Genomic DNA, 19,393 nt, shown 5'->3' with positions numbered 1-19,393 from the left:
TTGGATTCGAATGGAGGAGAGAAACCTCAGCAATGAAAAATTCAACAAATGCTCCCTCAGAAAGAATGTGAAGTTTTTCTCCTATCAAGCTTTCTTTCTAACTTCAAAATCTCTTTAACAGATCAAGATTAACTGGCCCGCAGGCGAGAGGAAAAATGCTGTGAGACAAATATAAAGGAGAAGCAACTTTTTGACATCTGTGTCTAAATTTAACGTTTCCCAGACTCGGCATTCAAACATCCTTGGTTCTTGGAATTGGTAATATTTAGATTCTTGGATGCTAACATTCATCAAGATCTCAAGAAACTCATTAATTAAAGCATTATCAGTTACCTTCTTGAGTGGTGCGGTGGCCTGGAGGTGGTGCTCTTGCCTCACAATTAGGAGACTGTGAGTTCGATCCTAGGTGGAGGCAGATATTTCTCTCTCTCTCTGGGCACAATGAGAATATATCTGCTGAACAAAACTCTGCATTGGTGACAGGAAGGGCATCTGGCCAGTAAACACTCAACTCCATTCAGTTGCCCAGACTCCACCCCGCAAGGGATTATGGGGTCATTAAAAGAAGATGACTATCAGTTACCTTCTTAAGGACAGGAGAATCAGAGTGAGGTAAAGAGGTTGTGATATTGTGATTTTTCTGGATGTTCAGGAACAGCATCTCCACAAAAGGAAGACTTTGTTGTGGCTCCGTTGCCTGAGCCTGGGCTATCGACAGATGCAGACTCTGAGAGTGAGGGAGAGGAGTTGGCAAGGCCTCCCTCTCCAGGACCCTCCTCTCTGGCAATGCCTCCGGAGGACACCGAAGGCCAAACGATAGGCTCAGAGCCAAGCACGTCCCCGCAGCCACAGGTGGACAGCGACGAAGGAGATAAGTGCTGGCTGGACCCTCAGCAGAGGCGCAGGGAGGAGCGTGCTCAGCAGAGGGGAAGGCATGCCAGAGATTAGCTGAGTCACTGGACCACACCCCACAGGGCATAAATGTGGGTGTGGTGGCCAGTTCAGTTTGTGACGAGCAAAAACTGGAAATAATTCATGATCTCTGCGTTACTGGATTTTGCCTGCTTTATCGGACTGCATTTGGATTAATTCTTGTATTGTTGAAACTCTGCCTGTTTTATCGGAATGCTTGCAGTCTAATCTTTGTTTTGTGTGAGTAAAGTCTGAATTGGCAGCTAGCCACTGGGTGCTGCCAGCTTTATCTTCAAAGAGTTTTGTCGTGTGGCTTATTAACTCTGGGCCGTCCGTGGGGGTGCATGTGTGGTATAACAATAATAATAATAATAATTTTATTTCTATACCGCCCTTCTCCCGAAGGACTCAGGGTGGTGTACAGCCTATTTAAAAACACAGAACAAAACAACGATTAAAATTTAAAATCATTAAATAATTAGGCTCCAATTAAAATCCCAAAAATTTAAAATACCCCAATTTAAAATCGTTATGTTGATAGCCCGGCCTGGCGGAACAACAGGGTCTTCAGTGCGCAGCGAAACACCCGGAGGTCGGAGATCTTACGTATTTCCGGGGGCAGTTCATTCCACAGGGCTGGGGCTCCCACAGAGAAGGCCCCCCCCGGGTGTCGCCAGCCGACATAACTTGGCCGATGGCACCCTGAGGAGACCCTCTCTGTGGGAGCGGACTGGTCGGTGGGAGGCTATTGGTGGCAGAAGTTGGTCTCGAAGGTATGAGGACAGAACAGACTTGACAGAAAAGGAATGATCTTTAGAAATGCACTTTTGCTTCCAAACCAATCGGCAACTAATTGGAAATTAATTTACATTATTAGAGCAATTTAAGGGTAACTGCCAAAAGAAAGAACAGCAGGGGATTTTAGATCCCGAAATTGTTCGGTAGATATCTCAGACAAAACCAGATGCAACTAATAAATGAGATAAATGCATCAAGACAAACTTAGCACCATAAATTCATTTTTGGATAAATGGAAATAATTGCCTGTGTGTGGTAAAACAATCTGGACTGAATTATCGGCGTGTGTGATGTCTCGGGTGTATGTTTTAACAATATTTTCTCCTCCAGTTGAATCCAAGCTAATGTTTTGACTTATTAAAAACAAAAGAAGAATCTATTTTCCCCTGGGTTGCTACAGCCTAGATTAAAATTCCTGAGGTTTCAAGGACATCTTTTTAGACAGGTAAATACAGCTATTTTACCTGTCCAAAAAGATAATGGGTAGAGTCTAGATCAGAGGTCTGCAACCTTAAACACTCAAAGAGCCATTTGGATCCATTTCCCACAGAAAAGAAAACACCAGGAGCCACAAAACCTCAGTGGGCGTGGCCAACTCGACATTCACTTTCACCAGTCACATGACACCTCCCTAGCCACACCTACCCAGTCGGTCATTAGGGCAGAAAACCAGTTGCTAAAAAACAACGGGAACCACAAAAACCTTTCGAAATCTCTCTCTTCCTCCCTACCCCCTCCTCCCTCTTCCCCGCTCTATCTCTCTATCTCTCTCTCTCTCTCTCTCCCTCTCTCCCCTTCTCTCTGTATATCTCTGTCTCTGCCCCGACCGCTTCTCCATCCCCTGCCATCGCCCTTACCTTCTCAGGCCAGGCGAGGAGTGACTGGGAGGGGAGAGTGACGGGTAGGGCCAGCCAGTGGTGGGATCATCCAACAGGAAGCCATAGCAGAGGGCCCAAAGAGCCACATGCGGCTCCGGAGCTGCAGGTTGCAGACACCGGGTCTAAATTATTCTAGATCTCTTAGTTTCTGCCTTTGGATGGTAGAACCTATATGCTAATTCTCTTTCAATATTTGGAAGGAGTGCAGAGAAGGGCACCAAAGATGATTAGGGGACTGGATGAGGAACGGTTACAGGAATTGAGTATGTCTAATTTAATGAAAAGGAGGACTAGGGGCAACATGATAACAGTCTTCCAATATCTCAGGGGCTGCCACAAAGAAGAAGGAGTCCAGCTATTCTCCAAAGCACCTGAGGGCAGGAAAAGAAGCAATGGGTGGAAACTAATCAAGGAGAGAAGCAATTTAGAACTAAGGAGAAACTTCCTGACCGTGAGAACAATTAATCAGTGGAACAACTTGCCTCTAGAAATTGTGGGTGCTCCATTCCTGGAGGTTTTTAAGAAGAGATTGGACAGCTATTTGTCTAGAATGGTATAGGGCCTCTTGTTTGAGCAGGGGGTGCAGTCTAGAGGACCTCCAAGATCCCTTCCAACTCTGTTATTCTGTTAAACAAGATGCTTCCTTTTTCCACGGGATTAATTGACTGAAATCCTCGGGATCTAGGGAAGAAATTCTGCATTCTGGAAAAAGTTTGAAACCCCCTGACTTAGCGCCCTATCAAAATAAATTTCTTTTGCTTGCCAACACACCACTGAGAAATAATTGCTTACTTATGCTAAGTGCCAAAGTACAAGAACGGACAACTGATTAACAAGTTTAGATCATTTGATAAGACCACACTGAATTCTGATGCTGTTTAATTTTAATCTGGGAACCCGCCGCATTCAAAATAAATATACACAGGGAAGCCAAAATGCCCGAGACCTTTCAGTTTAAGTAAGTTAACACACACACAAACACAATTAATAACACAACTCAATGGTTAAAACAACAACAGCAGTTTTTCATAGGTTGTCATCTGACCTTAATTTGATATGGCCATTCAACAACAGATTTTTTTTTTCAACCTGTTGTGGCCCGCCAGCGGCCAGCAGAGCTGGCAGGAGATTCGGACAGTGGGGAGGAACGTGAGCCAGTCCTGGAGTCTGGGGAAGGCTCGGACGAGGGCTCTGAGTCAGAGGCAGAGAGGGGGCCAAGGCCATCTGGTAGTTCTCCGGAGTCTGACATCAGCGAGGCAGAAGAACAGCGGGAGCCTGTTCCCAGTGTGAGCATGCGCAGAGCTGCCAGGACACAGGAACAATTAAGGAAACAGGGTCGACTTGGGAGTAAGGCTTGGAGATGATTGGCCCCTCCCATAAGACATAAAAGAGAAGCGAAAGGGACGTGAGCTTTTGCAGGAAGCAAATAGTTCATCTGGCCGATTCAAGATTTGAAACTTCTGTTTTTTTTTTTTTTTTTTTTTTTTAATTTGATTTATATGCCGCCCTTCTCCGGAGACTCAGGGCGGCTTACAATGCGTTAAGCAATAGCCTTCATACTTTTGTATATTTATACAAAGTCAGCTTATTGCCCCCACAAACTGGGTCCTCAATTTACCCACCTTAGAAAGGATGGAAGGCTGAGTCAACCTTGAGCCTTGGCGAGATTCGAACTTGCGGTAATTGCAGGCAGCTGAATGTTAATAACAGGCTATTAGTCTGCTGCGCCACCAGGCTCTTTGTGTCTGTTTGTGACTCTGTGCCAAGTTTGGCCTTGCCCTGCGTCTGGAAATTAGCTTTCTGGCAGCGTTCCACGTGAGATAGGTGGGTGTCGATTACCTTCCTCTGAAAGACTGTTTATCAAGCCTTGAGGACTGTAAATGAAAGTAATTTACAGCCGTATGAATTAACGAGGTTTGCCGGGACAATGTTTCTGCTATTTAATTTCTAAGGAAGCCTAGGTCAGAACACAACCAGATCAGTGTTTCTCAAAGTTACGTTAAGTAACTCCCAGAATTCCCCAGGCAGAAATCCACACATCTTAAATTTGCCAAATATGAGAAACACTGGTCTAGACTATTTCCCTGCAAATATCTGAACCGTGAAGACGCTGAAGTAATAAGCTTAGCAACCCGTTCGTTTGGAGCACAGCGAAGGATTATCACCCACTGAGCCACATCATAATTCATGGTTTATAAACTTACAACGAAAGGATTCACAGAAGATGCGAGCCCAAAAATCAAATAAACAGCAGGGTGGCTTAGCGTGAGGTATGAACATACCTATTTCCTGCCAATGGGTTTAACTGCCACCCTGCTATAAAGCCCTGGTGAATTACATCCAATCTGTCTTGAGCTTGTAGTAAAACTTGGCAATCGTGGAGCTGAAATCACCGCAGACGAACCGTTGAATCCAAATTCATTAAAGGACGTCCAGTCACAGCTGCCCAAATTTTCAATCCATAGAACCGATTCAGCAGGGGTGTTTTAATTAAAAAAACAAGGGCGTGAACAAGAAAAGGAGAACAAGAACTTACCAACTGTGATGCTCCCTGTTTTGGTCTCCAAGGTAGTATCACCTGTAACAAAATTGGAAGAGCAGTGGGTATCTTAAAATGTGAGGGTCACTTCACACAGCACAATTCATAGTAGCGCATGAAGCAAGAAGCCCTAAAGGGGGATTGAAACTAGCTATGAATTGAATCAGAGGTTTTAACAGATTAACAGAGTTGGAAGGTACCTTGTAGGTCATCTAGTCCAACCCCCTGCCCAAGCAGGAGACCCTACACCCATGATGGCGAACCTATGACACGAGTGCCACAGGTGGCACATGGAGCCATGTCCACCTGGCACGCCAGCTCAGCCTCTCTAGCAGTCTCTGGAGGCTGGGAACAACAAAAAATGTCACTTCCTGTCCAACCGGAAGTTGGGAAACGGACCGTTTCGGGCCTCCGAGGGAGTGGGGAAGGCTGTTTTTGGCCTCCCCAGATGCATAGAGAGGATCTGGAGCCAAGTGAGAAAGAAAAATGGGCCTACTGGGCCATTGTTTGCCAGGAGTGGGGAGCAGGGAGGGGAGGATCATGCATGCATGCGCAGGGCCGGGTACATAGAATTATGGGTGTGGGCACGTGCACACTCGCGAACCTCCCCGGCCCCCCCCTTCCTGGCACGCGATGGCAAAAAGGTTAGCCATCACTGCCCTACACCATTTATGGCAAATGGCAGTCCAACCTCTTCTTGAAAGCCTCCAGTGGTGAAGCTCCCACAACTTCCGAAGGCAACATCTGTTCCATGGGTTGATTGTTCTCACTGTCAGAAAATTTCTCCTTATTTCCAGGTTAAATCTCTCCTTGTTCAGTTTCCATCCATTATTCCTTGTCTGGCCTTCAGGTGCTTTAGAAAATAGCTTGACCCCCCCTCCTCTCTGTGGCAGCCCCTCAAATATTGGAAGACTGCTATCATGTCTCCCCTGGTCCTTCTCTTCACTAGACTAGCCATGCCCAGTTCCTGCAACCGTTCTTCATATTTTTTAGCCTCCAGTCCCCTCATCATCTTGGTTGCTCTTCTCTGCACTTTTTCTAGAGTCTCAACCTCTTTTTTATAGTGTGGTGACCAAAACTGAATACAGCATTCTAGGTGTGGTCTTACTAAGGCTTTATAGAGTGGTATTAGTACCTCACTTGATCTTGATTGTATCCCTCTGTTAATGCAATTTAGGATTGCATTGGATTTTTTGGCTGCTGGTTCACACTGCTGGCTCATATTTAGCTGGTTGTCCACTAAGATTCCAAGATCCCTCTCGCAGTTACTTATTCACAGTTCTTATTCGTAGTATTATCAGTTCTTATTCGTAGTACAAAGGATCAGGATTGTACGTTAAGTTGCGGTGCAGAACAGGGGTGAAATCTAAAGTTTGTTACTACCAGTCAGTGGTGGGATTCAAATAATTTAACAATTGGTTCTCTGCCTTAATGATTTCTTCCAACAACCTGTTCACCAGACTGCTCAGAAAGTTAACAACCGGTTCTCCCGAACTGGTGCGAACTGGCTGAATCCCACCACTGCTACCGGTTCTGTGGGCGTGGCTTAGTTGGGGGGGTAATGTGACTGGGTGGGCGTGGCCAACTTTTTTTTTTTTTTTTAACTTTTAAAAGCAGTTTTTCTATAACCTCTTTGGCCGAAGAGGTTGCAGAAAAAAATGCTTTTACAAGCCTCTGACGATCAGGCAACTCAGCTGGGATCGTCGGAGGCTTTTAAAAGCATTTTTTTCTGCAACCTCTTCGGCTGAAGAGGTTGTAGAAAAAATGCATTTAAAAGCCTCTGACGATCCCAGCCGAGCCGCATGATCATCAGAGGCTTTTTTTTTTTTACTTTTCAAAGCATTTTTCGGCCAAAGAAGTTGTAGAAAAAATGCTTTTAAAAGTAAAAGAAACAGCCTCTGATTATCGTGTGGCTCAGCTGGACATGGTGGGGTGCAGAGATTTTTGCTACAGGTTCTCTGAATCACCCGCTGCCATCGCTACCGGATCGGGCAATCCGGTCCGAACTGGGAGCATTTCACTCCTGGTGCAGAATATTTATTACTCAAGCTTACACACAAGAATCTATACTCAACTAGGTAAGTTTCAGTATTAAACTGCGGCCAGATGAGGGTTGACACAATTCAAGAGAAGTTGAACTTGGACCATTTGTGGGAATGTAATGATTCTAGGCTAATGATTTGCTTAACCGCCCCCCACAACTCTGCCTGCTCTTTTCCTACAAATATGTACCACACACCCCATTCACATAAATACAGATGAAACCATCTGTATTATTGAACGTACCGAAATATACAGATAGTCCTTGACTTATGATCACAACTGAATCCAAAATTTTTATTGCTCAGTTACAGTTGTTAAGTCAATCACTGCAGTTGTTAAGTTAGTAACATGGATGTTAAGTGAATCTGGCGTCTCCATTGACTTTGCTTGTTATAAGGACCCATGTTAATTCTACAGAGGAATGATTGAGTTTGTCATCTGCACCTCCATAACTGTCTGGTTTGGTTCTGCAACCCAACAAGACAAACACTGATTTCAACGGATCATTAGAACTGCCGAAAAAACAATGGCTACCAACCTGCCTTCCATTGAGGACCTGTATACTGCACGAGTCAAAAAGAGGGCTGGGAAAATATTTACAGACCCCTCGCATCCTGGACATACTGTAAATTGTTTCAACTCCTACCCTCAAAGCGACGCTATAGAGCACTGCACAACAGAACAACTAGACACAAGGAGAGTTTTTCCCCTCTGCTTAACAACTAATTCCCACAACACTGTCAAACTATTTACTAAGACTGTATTACTATTATTTGTCTCTTCCTTACTAGTATCTATCTCTTCCCACTTATTACTATAACCATGTGCTTGTATCTCTCAACACGATTTGATAGCTTATTACTAACCTTGACTATCACTAAGTGTTGTATCTTTTTATTATTGATGAATGTATTTTATTCTCCTTATGTACGCTGAGAGCCTATACACCAAAGACAAATTCCACTTGTCCAATAAAGAATTCTATTCTATTCTATTCCATAAAGGGATCACATGATCCCGGGATGGAACTATCATAAATATGAGTCAGTTGCCAAGCGTCTGAATTTTGATCACATGACCACGGGGATCAGGGATGAAATCCATCAGGTTTGACAGGTTCTGGAGAACCGGTAGCGGAAATTTTGAGAAGTTCGGAGAACTGGCAAATACCACCTCTGGCTGGCCCCAGAGTGGGGTGGGAGTAGAGATTTTGCAATATCCCTCCCCTGGAGTAGGGTGGGAATGGAGATTTTGTAATATCCTTCCCCCTGGAGTGGGGTGGGAATGGAGATTTTGCAGTATTCTTCCCCTGCCACACCCACCAAGCCACGCCCACCAAGCCACATCACGCCCACCAAGCCACACCCACAGAAACGGTAGTAAAAAAAATTTGAGAAAAGTTATAGCAGTTACAGTTCCGTTACAAACTAATGCCAAAGACTTTCCACCAGTGCCAAATTTATTTTCCACACTTGGTTGCAGGAATATAGTGCTATTTTTATCAAATTGTAGCTTCCTTTTATTTTATTGAATCTCCCTCCTTCTCTTTCTCTTTCTCCCTCCCTCTCTCTCTCACGACTAAGAGCAGATCTGTGGTTTGCTTGGCAGATTCCAGGCAAGATCTGGCTCTAAATTAATCCCAGGAAGAATAAATTTTCCAAGATGCAGTGATCGTCTCTTAGATAAGGCGTAAAGACTGAATTGAAGAAGTCTTGGCTGGCCTGCTGGTAAACAGACAGAATCGGGGAGCTATCTTGTAATCAAACCACCATTCGTAGACTGGCCTACTACTTTGAGATAGAGCAGGGGTCAGCAACCTGTGGCTCCAGAGCCGCATGCGGCTCTTTGGGCCCTCTGCTGTGGCACCCTGTCAGGTGATCCCACCACTGGCTGGCCCCATCCCTTGCCCTCCCCTCTCAGTCACTCCTCACCTGGCCTGAGAAGGTAAGGGTGGACGGTGGGGGATGGAGAAGCGGCCTGGGCAGAGACACAGAGAGATACAGAGAGAAGGGGAGAGAGAGAGACATAGAGAGATACAGAGAGAGAGGGCGAGAGAGAGAGAGACATAGAGAGATACAGAGAGAGAGGGGGAGAGAGAGAGAGACATAGAGAGATACAGAGAGAGAGGGGGAGAGAGAGACATAGAGAGATACAGAGAGAGAGGGGGAGAGAGAGAGAGACATAGAGAGATACAGAGAGAGGGGGGAGAGAGGGAGGGAGGGGGAGAGAGAGAGAGAGACATAGAGAGATACAGAGAGAGGGGGAGAGAGAGAGAGACATAGAGATACAGAGAGAGAGGGGGAGAGAGAGAGACATAGAGAGATACAGAGAGAGGGGGGAGAGAGGGAGGGAGGGGGAGAGAGAGAGAGAGAGACATAGAGAGATACAGAGAGAGGGGGAGAGAGAGAGACATAGAGAGATACAGAGAGAGAGGGGGAGAGAGAGAGAGACATAGAGAGATACAGAGAGAGGGGGAGAGAGAGAGAGACATAGAGAGATACAGAGAGAGGGGGGAGAGAGGGAGGGAGGGGGAGAGAGAGAGAGACATAGAGAGATACAGAGAGAGGGGGAGAGAGAGAGAGACATAGAGCGATACAGAGAGAGGGGGAGAGAGAGAGAGACATAGAGAGATACAGAGAGGGAGAGAGAGAGAGAGACATAGAGAGATACAGAGAGAGAGGGAGAGGGGGGAGAGAGGGAGGGAGGGGGAGAGAGAGAGAGATGTCAAAAGAATTTTGTGGTTCCCGGTGTTTTTTAACAACCGGTTCTCTGCCCTAATGACTGGCTGGGTAGGTGTGGCTAGGGGGTGGTCATGTGACTGGTGGAGATGAGTGACATCGAGTTTGCCACGCCCACCCAGGTTTTGTGGCTCCCGGTGTTTTCTTTTCTGTGGGAAACGGGTCCAAATGGCTCTTTGAGTATTTAAGGTTGCAGACCCCTGAGATAGAACATTGCTTAACTATAATCTACCATTTTTCAATTGCAACTTGGAAAACGGTAGGAGATGCTAGGAGGTATAATTCAGCAACTTCCAGGTTGTTTTTCGCCCAGCTAAAATATTTTTCAGAGTACCAAATACATAAATGTATTTTAAGGGTATCATAACCTTTTTTGCACAGACTAGTTTATTAGCATTAATTCAAATGCTGCTTCCATTCTTATTTTTGTTTTAACACAGCAGCTCCTCATTTCGATTCTTCACCGCATTGGGATCGCTCCCAAGCGCTAGCAAATTTTTGTAATTCATTTATTTCTTGGATTCCTACTCTTCCTAAGCCGTGATGTTCAAACCGGTTAAAAATAATTAACGAGAACCAAATAAATTGAAAACACACATTGCACCACCGCAAATATTGCAAATAAAGCAATTATATAATAGCAACCTAATATTTCAGTGGCTCAATTTGAAAAGGATCTGTTTTGCATTCTTCTTGTCAAGCAGCAATATCCATTGTCACTTTGAGTTTGTAACGTCAAGAAAACATACAATGTTTTAGAATCAACCAAGTCTGGCAAAATTAAATCAAGTGCAGAAAATTCAACATGTCGTTTGGAAGAGGAGCTTTCATAAAAATGGTGCAGTCCAGTAACTATTCCACCAAAAAACAGGATATACAGTAATAAACTCCGTCATTTTCATGCTGTCTCCAATGGAAATACATATTATCTTATATTATCTGATTTGCCACTATGGCTGACATCCAGCAAATGCAAAGTTGGGGCAATAGTCATGGAGTATTGACAGAAGCAATTTGATTCATTTCTATTTTCTGTTCCCCCTGAACAATAATTGGAAACATTTTCCTGCACGTACTACATTGTACTGCTTAAAAACGAAGATAGAAGTCAAAGCTATTTTTCTCTACGGAAGCCTGCATCCTCAAACATCTCTCGTTCTTAAGAAAGCCGTTTATTGATAGTTTTTTTTTTATTCTGCCCAGTCTGAGGAATCTAAACCACAGGTAGTTCTCCACATACGGCCACAACGGAGGCCATGTTGTTAAGTGAGTTTTATAACTCTTCTTGCCACAGTTGTCAAGTGAATCACTGCCCTTGTTTAAATTGGCAACGAGGAAATCTAGCTTTCCCCGTTGATTTTGCTTTGTCAGAAGCTTGCAAAAGGGGGATGTCGCATGACCCCAGGATGTTGCAACCGTCATAAGTATGAATCAGTTGCCAAGCACCCAAATTTCAATCACGTGACTATGGAGATGCTGCAACGGTCGTAAGTGTGAAAACATTCTAATTTATTTTTTTCCAGAGCTGTTGTAACTTTGAATGCAGTAGTGGGTTCCACTTGCCTTTGCTACTGGTTCGGAATCGCGCATGCGCAAAGTATCTGTGATGACATCCGGGCGGGTGGGCGGAGCCTCCCGCCGCTGCTACTACCGGTTTCCCCGAACCAGGGCGAACCGGTAGAAACCCACCACTGTTTGAATGGTCACTGAGTGAAGTTGAGTTAATAGGTTAATAAATAGATGCCTTTAATAACTATTCAAAGTTACAATGACATTGAGAAAAAGGTGTCTTGTGACTGGTCCTCACAGTTACGACTGTTGCAGCACCCCGCCTGGTCACATGATCAAAATTTCAGACGCTTGGCAACTGGTTCACATTTACGACGGTTGCAGGGTCATGTTCTGTCCCCGTCTCACACACGCACACAAACAGACAGCCGGGGGTTAAATAAACTGGCAGACAACCAATTCTTCCGAGAAGACGTTTGGCAGCAACCCAGTAGCTGCTTGCCAAGAACTTTACTCACAAACAAAATACACACAGTCAAGAATTGTCCAGTTCGTAAAATAAATCCAAGGCCGATAATGTTGTTTCCAAAAATGCAATGTGACTTGATAGTAGTTAGTTTTGTCCATCACAGAGTCTGAATGGCCACCTCACCCCCTTTTATACCCTGTGGGGTGTGGTCCAGTGACTCAGCTTAATCCCTGGCACGCCTTTTCTTGTTGCGCGCGCTTATCTCTGTGACGCTGCCGAGGATCGAGCCAAGACTCATTTCCCTCATCACTGTCCACCTGTGGCTGCGTGGACGTCCTTGGCTCCGGCCCTATCTCTTGCCCTTCGGCAGACACCGAAGGCATTGCCAGAGAGGAGGGTCCTGGAGAGGGAGGCCTTGCCAACTCCTCTCCTTCACTCTCGGAGTCCTCTCCTGACGATGACACAGGCTCAGGTAACGAAGCCACAACAGGTCACGCTATCCGCTTTTGCGAACTTCTGGCAAGCAAAGTCCACGGGGAATCCAGAGTCACTTAAGAACCATGTTACTAACTTAACAAATGCAAGGATTAGAGAGATATTTCCGGAAATGAAGGAAGAATGTAAACAACGGGAGTGATTGTAATAGAGAAGAAGCACAAAGCGTGAAGTGATGTTATTTAAAAATAAAACTGAACAGGATAAAAAAAGGATGGAAGGAAAATAATATGGCAGAAGTTGAAATAAGTAGAGATGGAGAGAAATGATAAATTTGTGATAAAGGATGTATAAAAGTGATAAATATTGGGAAAAAACCGGGAAGATTAAGATATAGTATAATGATGATTTGGATTATATATAAGACGTGTGAGATGTGACCTGGTCAGCGCTCAGTTTATAAAATATATATGATGAAAAGAAAACTTTTTCAATAAAACTTGTCTAATAAAACAAAAAAAACCCATAAATGCAATAATTCACTTAACAACCGCGTCAAGAAAGGTCGTAAAAGACGGCCAAACTCACTTAACACATGTTTTCACTTAGCAACATAAATTTTGGGCTCCACTGTGTGGTCGTAACTCAAGGACTACTACTTTTTAGTTTTTAATTGTTATTAATTGCTTAGTTTTAATCTGTTAATGGGTTTTAATTCGTATTGTTTTAATTCGGGCCAAAGTATATAATTCTTTTAATTAATTTTAAATTTTGTATTGTTATGTATTTTAGTTCTGGCTGTGCACCGCCCTGAGTCCACTAGGAGAAGGGCGGTATATAAATTGAATAAATAAATAAATAAATAAATATTCCTAATGGATAGATTCCTAATCAACTTCAAGCAAGGTTGATCCAAATGGGGCAGCTCATTTTTTTAACAGAAAGGACATATGCTTGTCATCTTTAAGCCACGTTTCAAGGAATAAGTTCCACTGAAGTCATGGAAGATCTTTCCACCGGAAAACATTTATGATGGAACTGTTGATCTCAAGCAGAAAGATCTTCGCTGCTCCAGATGAGCAGGACGGTTCAAAATTGAGTCGTTTCCAGCCATGATTTTACAGAAAGAATAAAAATCCACTGATTGAAGGCTCCAAAAGATGGATTCAAAACAAAGAAATTAAGCAAACTTTCCAACAACTTTCTTAAACATGAACACACCAGCTGTCATAATTGACTCCATATTAATATATCTCGGGTTTTTCCCCCCTGGTAGACAGTCCTTGACGTACAACAAAAATGGACCCCTAAATTTCTGTTCCTAAACGAGACAGTGGATAAGTGAGTTTTCCCCCATTTTACGACCTTTCTTGCCACGGTTGCTAAGTGAATTACTGAGGTTGTTCAATTAGTAACACGGTTATTAAGTGAATCTGGTTTCCTGATTGATTTTGCTTGTCAGAAGGTCCAAAAGGGGATCTCGTGATCCCGGGATGCTGCAATCCGTCATAAATATGAGTCGGTCGCTAAATGGTCTAATTTTGATCACATGACCATGGGGGATGTTGCAAGTGTGAAAAACGGTCGTAAGTCCTTTTTTTTAAAACAGCCGTTGTAACTTTGAACGGTCACTAAATGAAATGCTACCCTGTTTCCCCAAAAATAAGACATCCCCTAATAATAAGCCCAATCGGGCTTGTGAGCGCATGGCAATAAGGCCAAGCGCTTATTTCAGGGTTCAAAAAAATATAAGACAGGGTCTTATTTTCAGGGAAACACGGTATCCGTGTTTCCCCCCAAATAAGACTGGGTCTTATATTAATTTTTGCTCCAAAAGACGCATTATGGTTTATTTTCTGGTTAGGTCTTATTTTGGGGGAAATTCAGTACTAAACGCCTCCATCTGCTGACAATCTTAACTGGGGCTTATTTTTGGGGTATATTACGAGCATCCCAAAAAATCCTGCTAGGGCTTATTTTCCAGTTGGGTCTTATTTTCGGGAAAACAAGGTATAAGTCAAAGACTTACCGTATTTTTTGGCATATAAGACGCACCGGAGTATAAGACGCACCTACCTTTTTTGGTGAGGAAAAGAAGAAAAAAGAAATCTGCCTCTGAGCAATTTTGCCTCCTTGCAGCAAACATCCTGCTTTACTTTCAGTTTCGTTTTCAGCATAGCTTGATTAGCCCAAGGGAAAAAAAAAATCTGCTCCCAGCAATTTACCTCCCTGAGGCAAGCAGCAGAGGCCCTGCAAAACAGCTGAGAGCAAATCAGCTGAGAGTCGGGAGGCCGATCCAATCAACTTGTACTAGTTAGGCTGTGCTGAAGCTGAAAGGAGCTGTTTTTTTCTTGCTGTTTGCTTGCAAGGAGGTAACTGCTGCGAGGCAGAGGCCAAAGGGTGGGGGCCAGTGGGTGAGCGGGGCTACATTCGGTGTATAAGACGCACCTAAATTTTCACCCCCTTTTAGGGGGAAAAAGGTGCATCTTATACTCCGGAAAATACAGTATATCATTTTAATTTCCCATGGAACATAAGTCATCAACACAGCCTTCTACATGTATGCTCAAGAATAAAGCATGTTCAGTTAGTCTCAAACATATGGGACATATATCTCAGCCTGATATTTCTAGAACATTGTATAGCAAAAACCAGGCAGAATAATGGCATCAGTGTTCAAATTATCTTCTTTAAACTGGCTGTGACACTTAAGCTTTTTGCTATATCCTGCCACACAAAATTATGTGTTTTTACAGGGAGAGTGTGGAAACAGAAAACTTTATGTTTTGCCTGAAAGTATCCAAAACAGCCTTTTATGACAGCCAAATTTATATTCAAACTCAGCTGTCTACATTAAAACCTATCGATCAAAAATTTTTTTTGAACGAGACCTCACAGTTCAGCATGGCTATTCCTCGGAATTTAATTTAAAAACATCAAGTTTTTATTTATTTACTCGAGCCTGTGTGGCTTGCCCAGTCTTTTTGGCTCTTTTCGAACCATTGGCCTATAACAGCCAAAAGTTTGAGCCAACCTGTCCAGTTCATTAGAAAAGAAAATGAAATGGTTTTTAATGCAGGGATGGGTTGGGAGAGAAGAAAGACAGACACAAAAAGAAAGAACAACCCCCCCCCCCAAAATAATAATAAAATAAAATAAAAAAATAGAAGAGCTAAAAAAAAAGGGATCATTGCAATGCTAAAATTCTGCCTGACTGATGGATAATCTTATTGCTGAGTACTAACTTCTGCTCTGAATTATTGTGACAGAGTTCTCCAACCCACAAAAAAATAAATAAATCCACAAACCAGGAATCTGGATGAATGACAACTAGGAGGCCTGCACCCCCCCACATCCTAACCACCAGTAGAAAAAAAAAATACAGGATATTCAATCATTCAGCGCTTTTCAAATGCTAGGTGGGAATCCCCAGACTCAGGACACAGGGCAGTCCACCAACCGTAGGAGAAAAGTTGGCAGTAGAAAGATTGGGTTTTTCTGTCTCTCAACCAGCCCAAACTTCCAGGAAGCATCTCCAACCAAATCAGAAGGTCCCACAGAACATCCCAGTCATCATTTCAACCAAGGATAATGAAGCTACTGTTCTCTGCAATGTTTCAGATCCAATTCTTCTGTCTCAAAGGGGCTTTTTCAAGAGGCAACTGAACTACCTTGGTTTTTCCCTGAAGATGTTTTGCTTCTCATCCAAGAAGCTTCTTCAGCTCTCATCCAAAAAGCTTCCAACTCATCCAAGTTCCAGAACTGAAGAAGCTTCTTGGATGAGAAGCAAAACAACTTCAAGGAAAAACCAAGAAAGTCCAGTGGCTTCTTGAAAAGGCACATTTGGGAGAACCATGACTTGGAGGACCTCCAAAGACACCCAACTCTTTTGATAGTGTTTATTTCCTTCCCAAACTGACAATCTTTGATCTTTGGGAAAGGGTACACGAGAAGCACATTGTTTACGTTGGCAAAATGTTGCTGCTCGTTACAACTATGGTCCTTCAGAAGTAGCATTCACACATAGCCTTACTAAGGCTGTGGAAAAAGGATCGATCTTGAAGTTCTTAGCTCGCGTCTGGGAACGACCTATGGCAGTGATGGCTAACCTTTTTGCCATCACATGCCAAAAGCGTGGGAGCGTGGGGGAGGGTCATGCGCACACGTGCCCACATCCATAATTCAATGCACCCCTGCCCCACTCCCTTGCGCATGCACGTGCAATCCCCCGCACTCCCCCCGTTTTTGGCACACGACGGCAAAAAGGTTACCGGTGGGCCCGGTAGGCCCATTTTTCACCCTCCCCAGGCTCCAGAGGCTTTCTTGGAGCCTGGGGAGGGTGAAAACTGCCTCCCCCCCGAGGCCCTCCGGAGGCCAGAAACGGCCCGTTTCCCGACTTCCATTGGGCCCAGAAGGCCTGAAAATCAGCTGGCCGATGCGTGTTGGAGCTGAGCTAGGGCAACATTCGCGTGCCCACAGATATGGCTCTGCGTGCCACCTGTGGCACGCGTGCCATAGGTTCGCCATCACGGACCTATGGCATAAGAAGCCAGCTTGGTCTAGTGACTAAGGCACCAGGCTAGAATACGGGAGACCATGAGTTCAAGTTCCGCCTCAGCCATGAAAGCCAGCTAGGTAACTTTGGGCCAGTCACTCTCCCTCAGCCAAACCTACCTCACAAGGCTGTTTTTGTGAGGAAAATAGGACGGGGAAGGTGTGTTTGATATGTTTGCCAGCTTGGTCCAGTGGCTAAGACACCAGGCTAGAAAATGGGAGACCATGAGTTCAAGTCCTGCCTTAGCCATGAAAGCCAGCTAGGTGACTTTGGGCCAGTCACTCTCCCTCAGCCGAACCTACCTCACAAGGCTGTTTTTGTGAGGAAAATAGGACGGGGAAGGTGTGTTTGATATGTTTGCCAGCTTGGTCTAGTGGCTAAGGCACCAGGCTAGAAAATGGGAGACCATGAGTTCAAGTCCCGCCTTAGCCATGAAAGCCAGCTAGGTGACTTTGGGCCAGTCACTCTCCCTCAGCCGGACCTACCTCACAAGGCTGTTTTTGTGAGGAAAATAGGATGGGGAAGTTGGGTTGGATATGTTTGCCGCCTTGAATTATTTGTAAAAATAATAAAGGTGGGATATAACCAAACAAACAGCGTTTGTAATCTAGCCTACAATGTCGGTATACTTTAACTATTTTCCCTCAAATACTAATAAGACATGACTCTTATCAGCCAGATACTATCACCAGATGTTAACTGGGGGATTCTGGGAAATGAAGTCCACACATCTTAAAGTAATCAAGGTTGAGAAACACTCATCTACTCTAAGAAACAGCTTTCCCTTGATATATGGAGAAGTCTAATCATCCAGGCCTTCTGGAAGACTGTTAAACTCTGTTTATTCCCTGTGGTGCTGGATCAGGATGGGAGCCCAGCATCCTTTAGCTTTCCGAGTGGGTACTGTTACGGTGCCAACCTGGATCACGTGAAGTGTTAATACCACTTTGTAATGCCTTGGTAAGGCCACACTTGGAATACTGCATTCAGTTTTGGTTGCCACGATGTAAAAAAGAAGTTGAGATTCTAGAAAGAGTGCAGAGAAGAGCAACAAAGATGATGAGGGGACTGGAAGCAAAAACATATGAAGAACGGTTGCAGGAACTGGATATGTTTAGTTGAATGAAAACAAGGACTAGGGGAGACATGATAGCAGTCTTTCAATATCTCAGGGGCTGCCACAAAGAAGAGGGAGTCAAGCTATTCTCCAAAGCCCCCGAGGGCAGGACAAGAAGCAAAGGGTGGAAACTAATCAAGGAGAGAAGCAACCTAGAACTAAGGAGAAATTTCCTGACAGTTAGAAAAATTAACCAGTGGAACAACTTGCCTCCAGAAGTTGTGAATGCTCCAACACTGGAAGTTTTTAAGAAGAGATTGGATAACTATTTGTCTGAAGTGGTGTAGGGTTTCCTGCCTAAGCAAGAGGTTGGACTAGAAGACCTCCAAGATCCCTTCTAACTCTGTTATTCTGTATTTTTCTAATTTGCATGTGTTTTTAGCCACTTAGGATTGTTTTATATATTAGGTAGTAATATAATTTGTTTTCCAATAAAGAAATGAAGTTTTAGTTCTGGGCATAACGTTGTACATATTGTACATAACATTGGTAAACGGCACCTGGGCTTTAGCTCATGTCAGGATACTTCTCAGAGAACATAACCTTAGGAAAAAAGTTCTATTTTGTTCGTTAATAGAACCGCGTTATCTTCAAAATCTGGCTCAACTTGTTAAGTTTCCCAAGGCACTCAAGAAATGGCTGAGCTATATTCAGCTTCATAAACACAAGCGGGCACTAAACCAGGTACGAAAAAGAATACTTTTCCTTAAAAAGGCATTTGTTAGAGAAATGTTGCCCTAATAAAGTCGCTTTGCCCTCTTACCATGGACGTTCCCCAGTAAGATGTCACCAGCCGCTGAGGTCAGAAACGAGGCGTCGGCGTACAAATATTTAGCTTTGAGCAAACCATTTTCACTTGTAACGTTAATGGATGATCCTTGGAGCTTTTCTACGTTCACACTCTATTACAAGAAAGAAAAAAAAGAGGGAAAACAATTACAATAAAGTTGTGTTAAATATTCTGACTCGCCAGTTTGGTCTAGTGTAGGGTTGTCAGACTCGATTTCATTGAGGGCCGCATCAGGGTTGTGTTTGACCTTGGAGGCCGGGTGGGCGTGGCCAGGGTGGGCATGGCCAGCTTGACGTCACTCGTGTTGGGGACGCCTGTGACCCGAGTGCTCTGCCAGCGAAAACGGGGTCCTGAGCTCTGTTTTCAGCCATGACAGTCTCCTGCAGCCCTGTGCCAGTGAAAACAGAGACCCCCCCGAGCACCGTTTTTGCTGGCAGAGGGCTGCAGGAGGCCGTCATGGCCGAAAACGGAGCTCTTGAGGGCTAAACGCAGCCCTCCTGAGCTCCGTTTTCGTTGGCAGAGGCACCGCGAGCTGGACCTTTGCTGTTGGCAGGGCAGCTCCGTAGGCCAGATCTAAGCATCCTGCGGGTTGAATCTAGCCCACCGGCCT

At 44.3% G+C, this 19,393-nt stretch overlaps 1 protein-coding gene across 6 annotated transcripts in view; it reads right to left on the bottom strand.

Annotated features, from left to right (window-relative positions):
* The window catches only part of FAM185A (family with sequence similarity 185 member A), a 67,647-nt gene that overhangs the window by 31,293 nt on the left and 16,961 nt on the right, over window positions 1–19,393 (bottom strand). For 4 of the 6 annotated variants that reach the window (XM_087873333.1, XM_087873334.1, XM_087873336.1 and 1 more), the window contains 2 exons: window positions 18,757–18,895; window positions 5,125–5,166 (listed from right to left, as the gene is read on the bottom strand). In XM_087873333.1, coding sequence (XP_087729459.1) covers window positions 5,125–5,166; window positions 18,757–18,895 — 181 coding nt within the window. Of the gene's footprint in view, window positions 1–3,457; window positions 3,891–5,124; window positions 5,167–18,756; window positions 18,896–19,393 lie in introns of those variants that run through there. The other 2 variants (XM_087873337.1, XM_087873338.1) reach the window with 2 other exon arrangements.

This window comes from Pantherophis guttatus, chromosome 7 (genome assembly GCF_059756535.1).
Source record: "Pantherophis guttatus breed Tessera chromosome 7, ASM5975653v1, whole genome shotgun sequence".
Classification (NCBI taxonomy): Eukaryota; Metazoa; Chordata; class Lepidosauria; order Squamata; family Colubridae; genus Pantherophis; species Pantherophis guttatus.
This window is presented reverse-complemented; position numbering and strand designations above follow the sequence as displayed.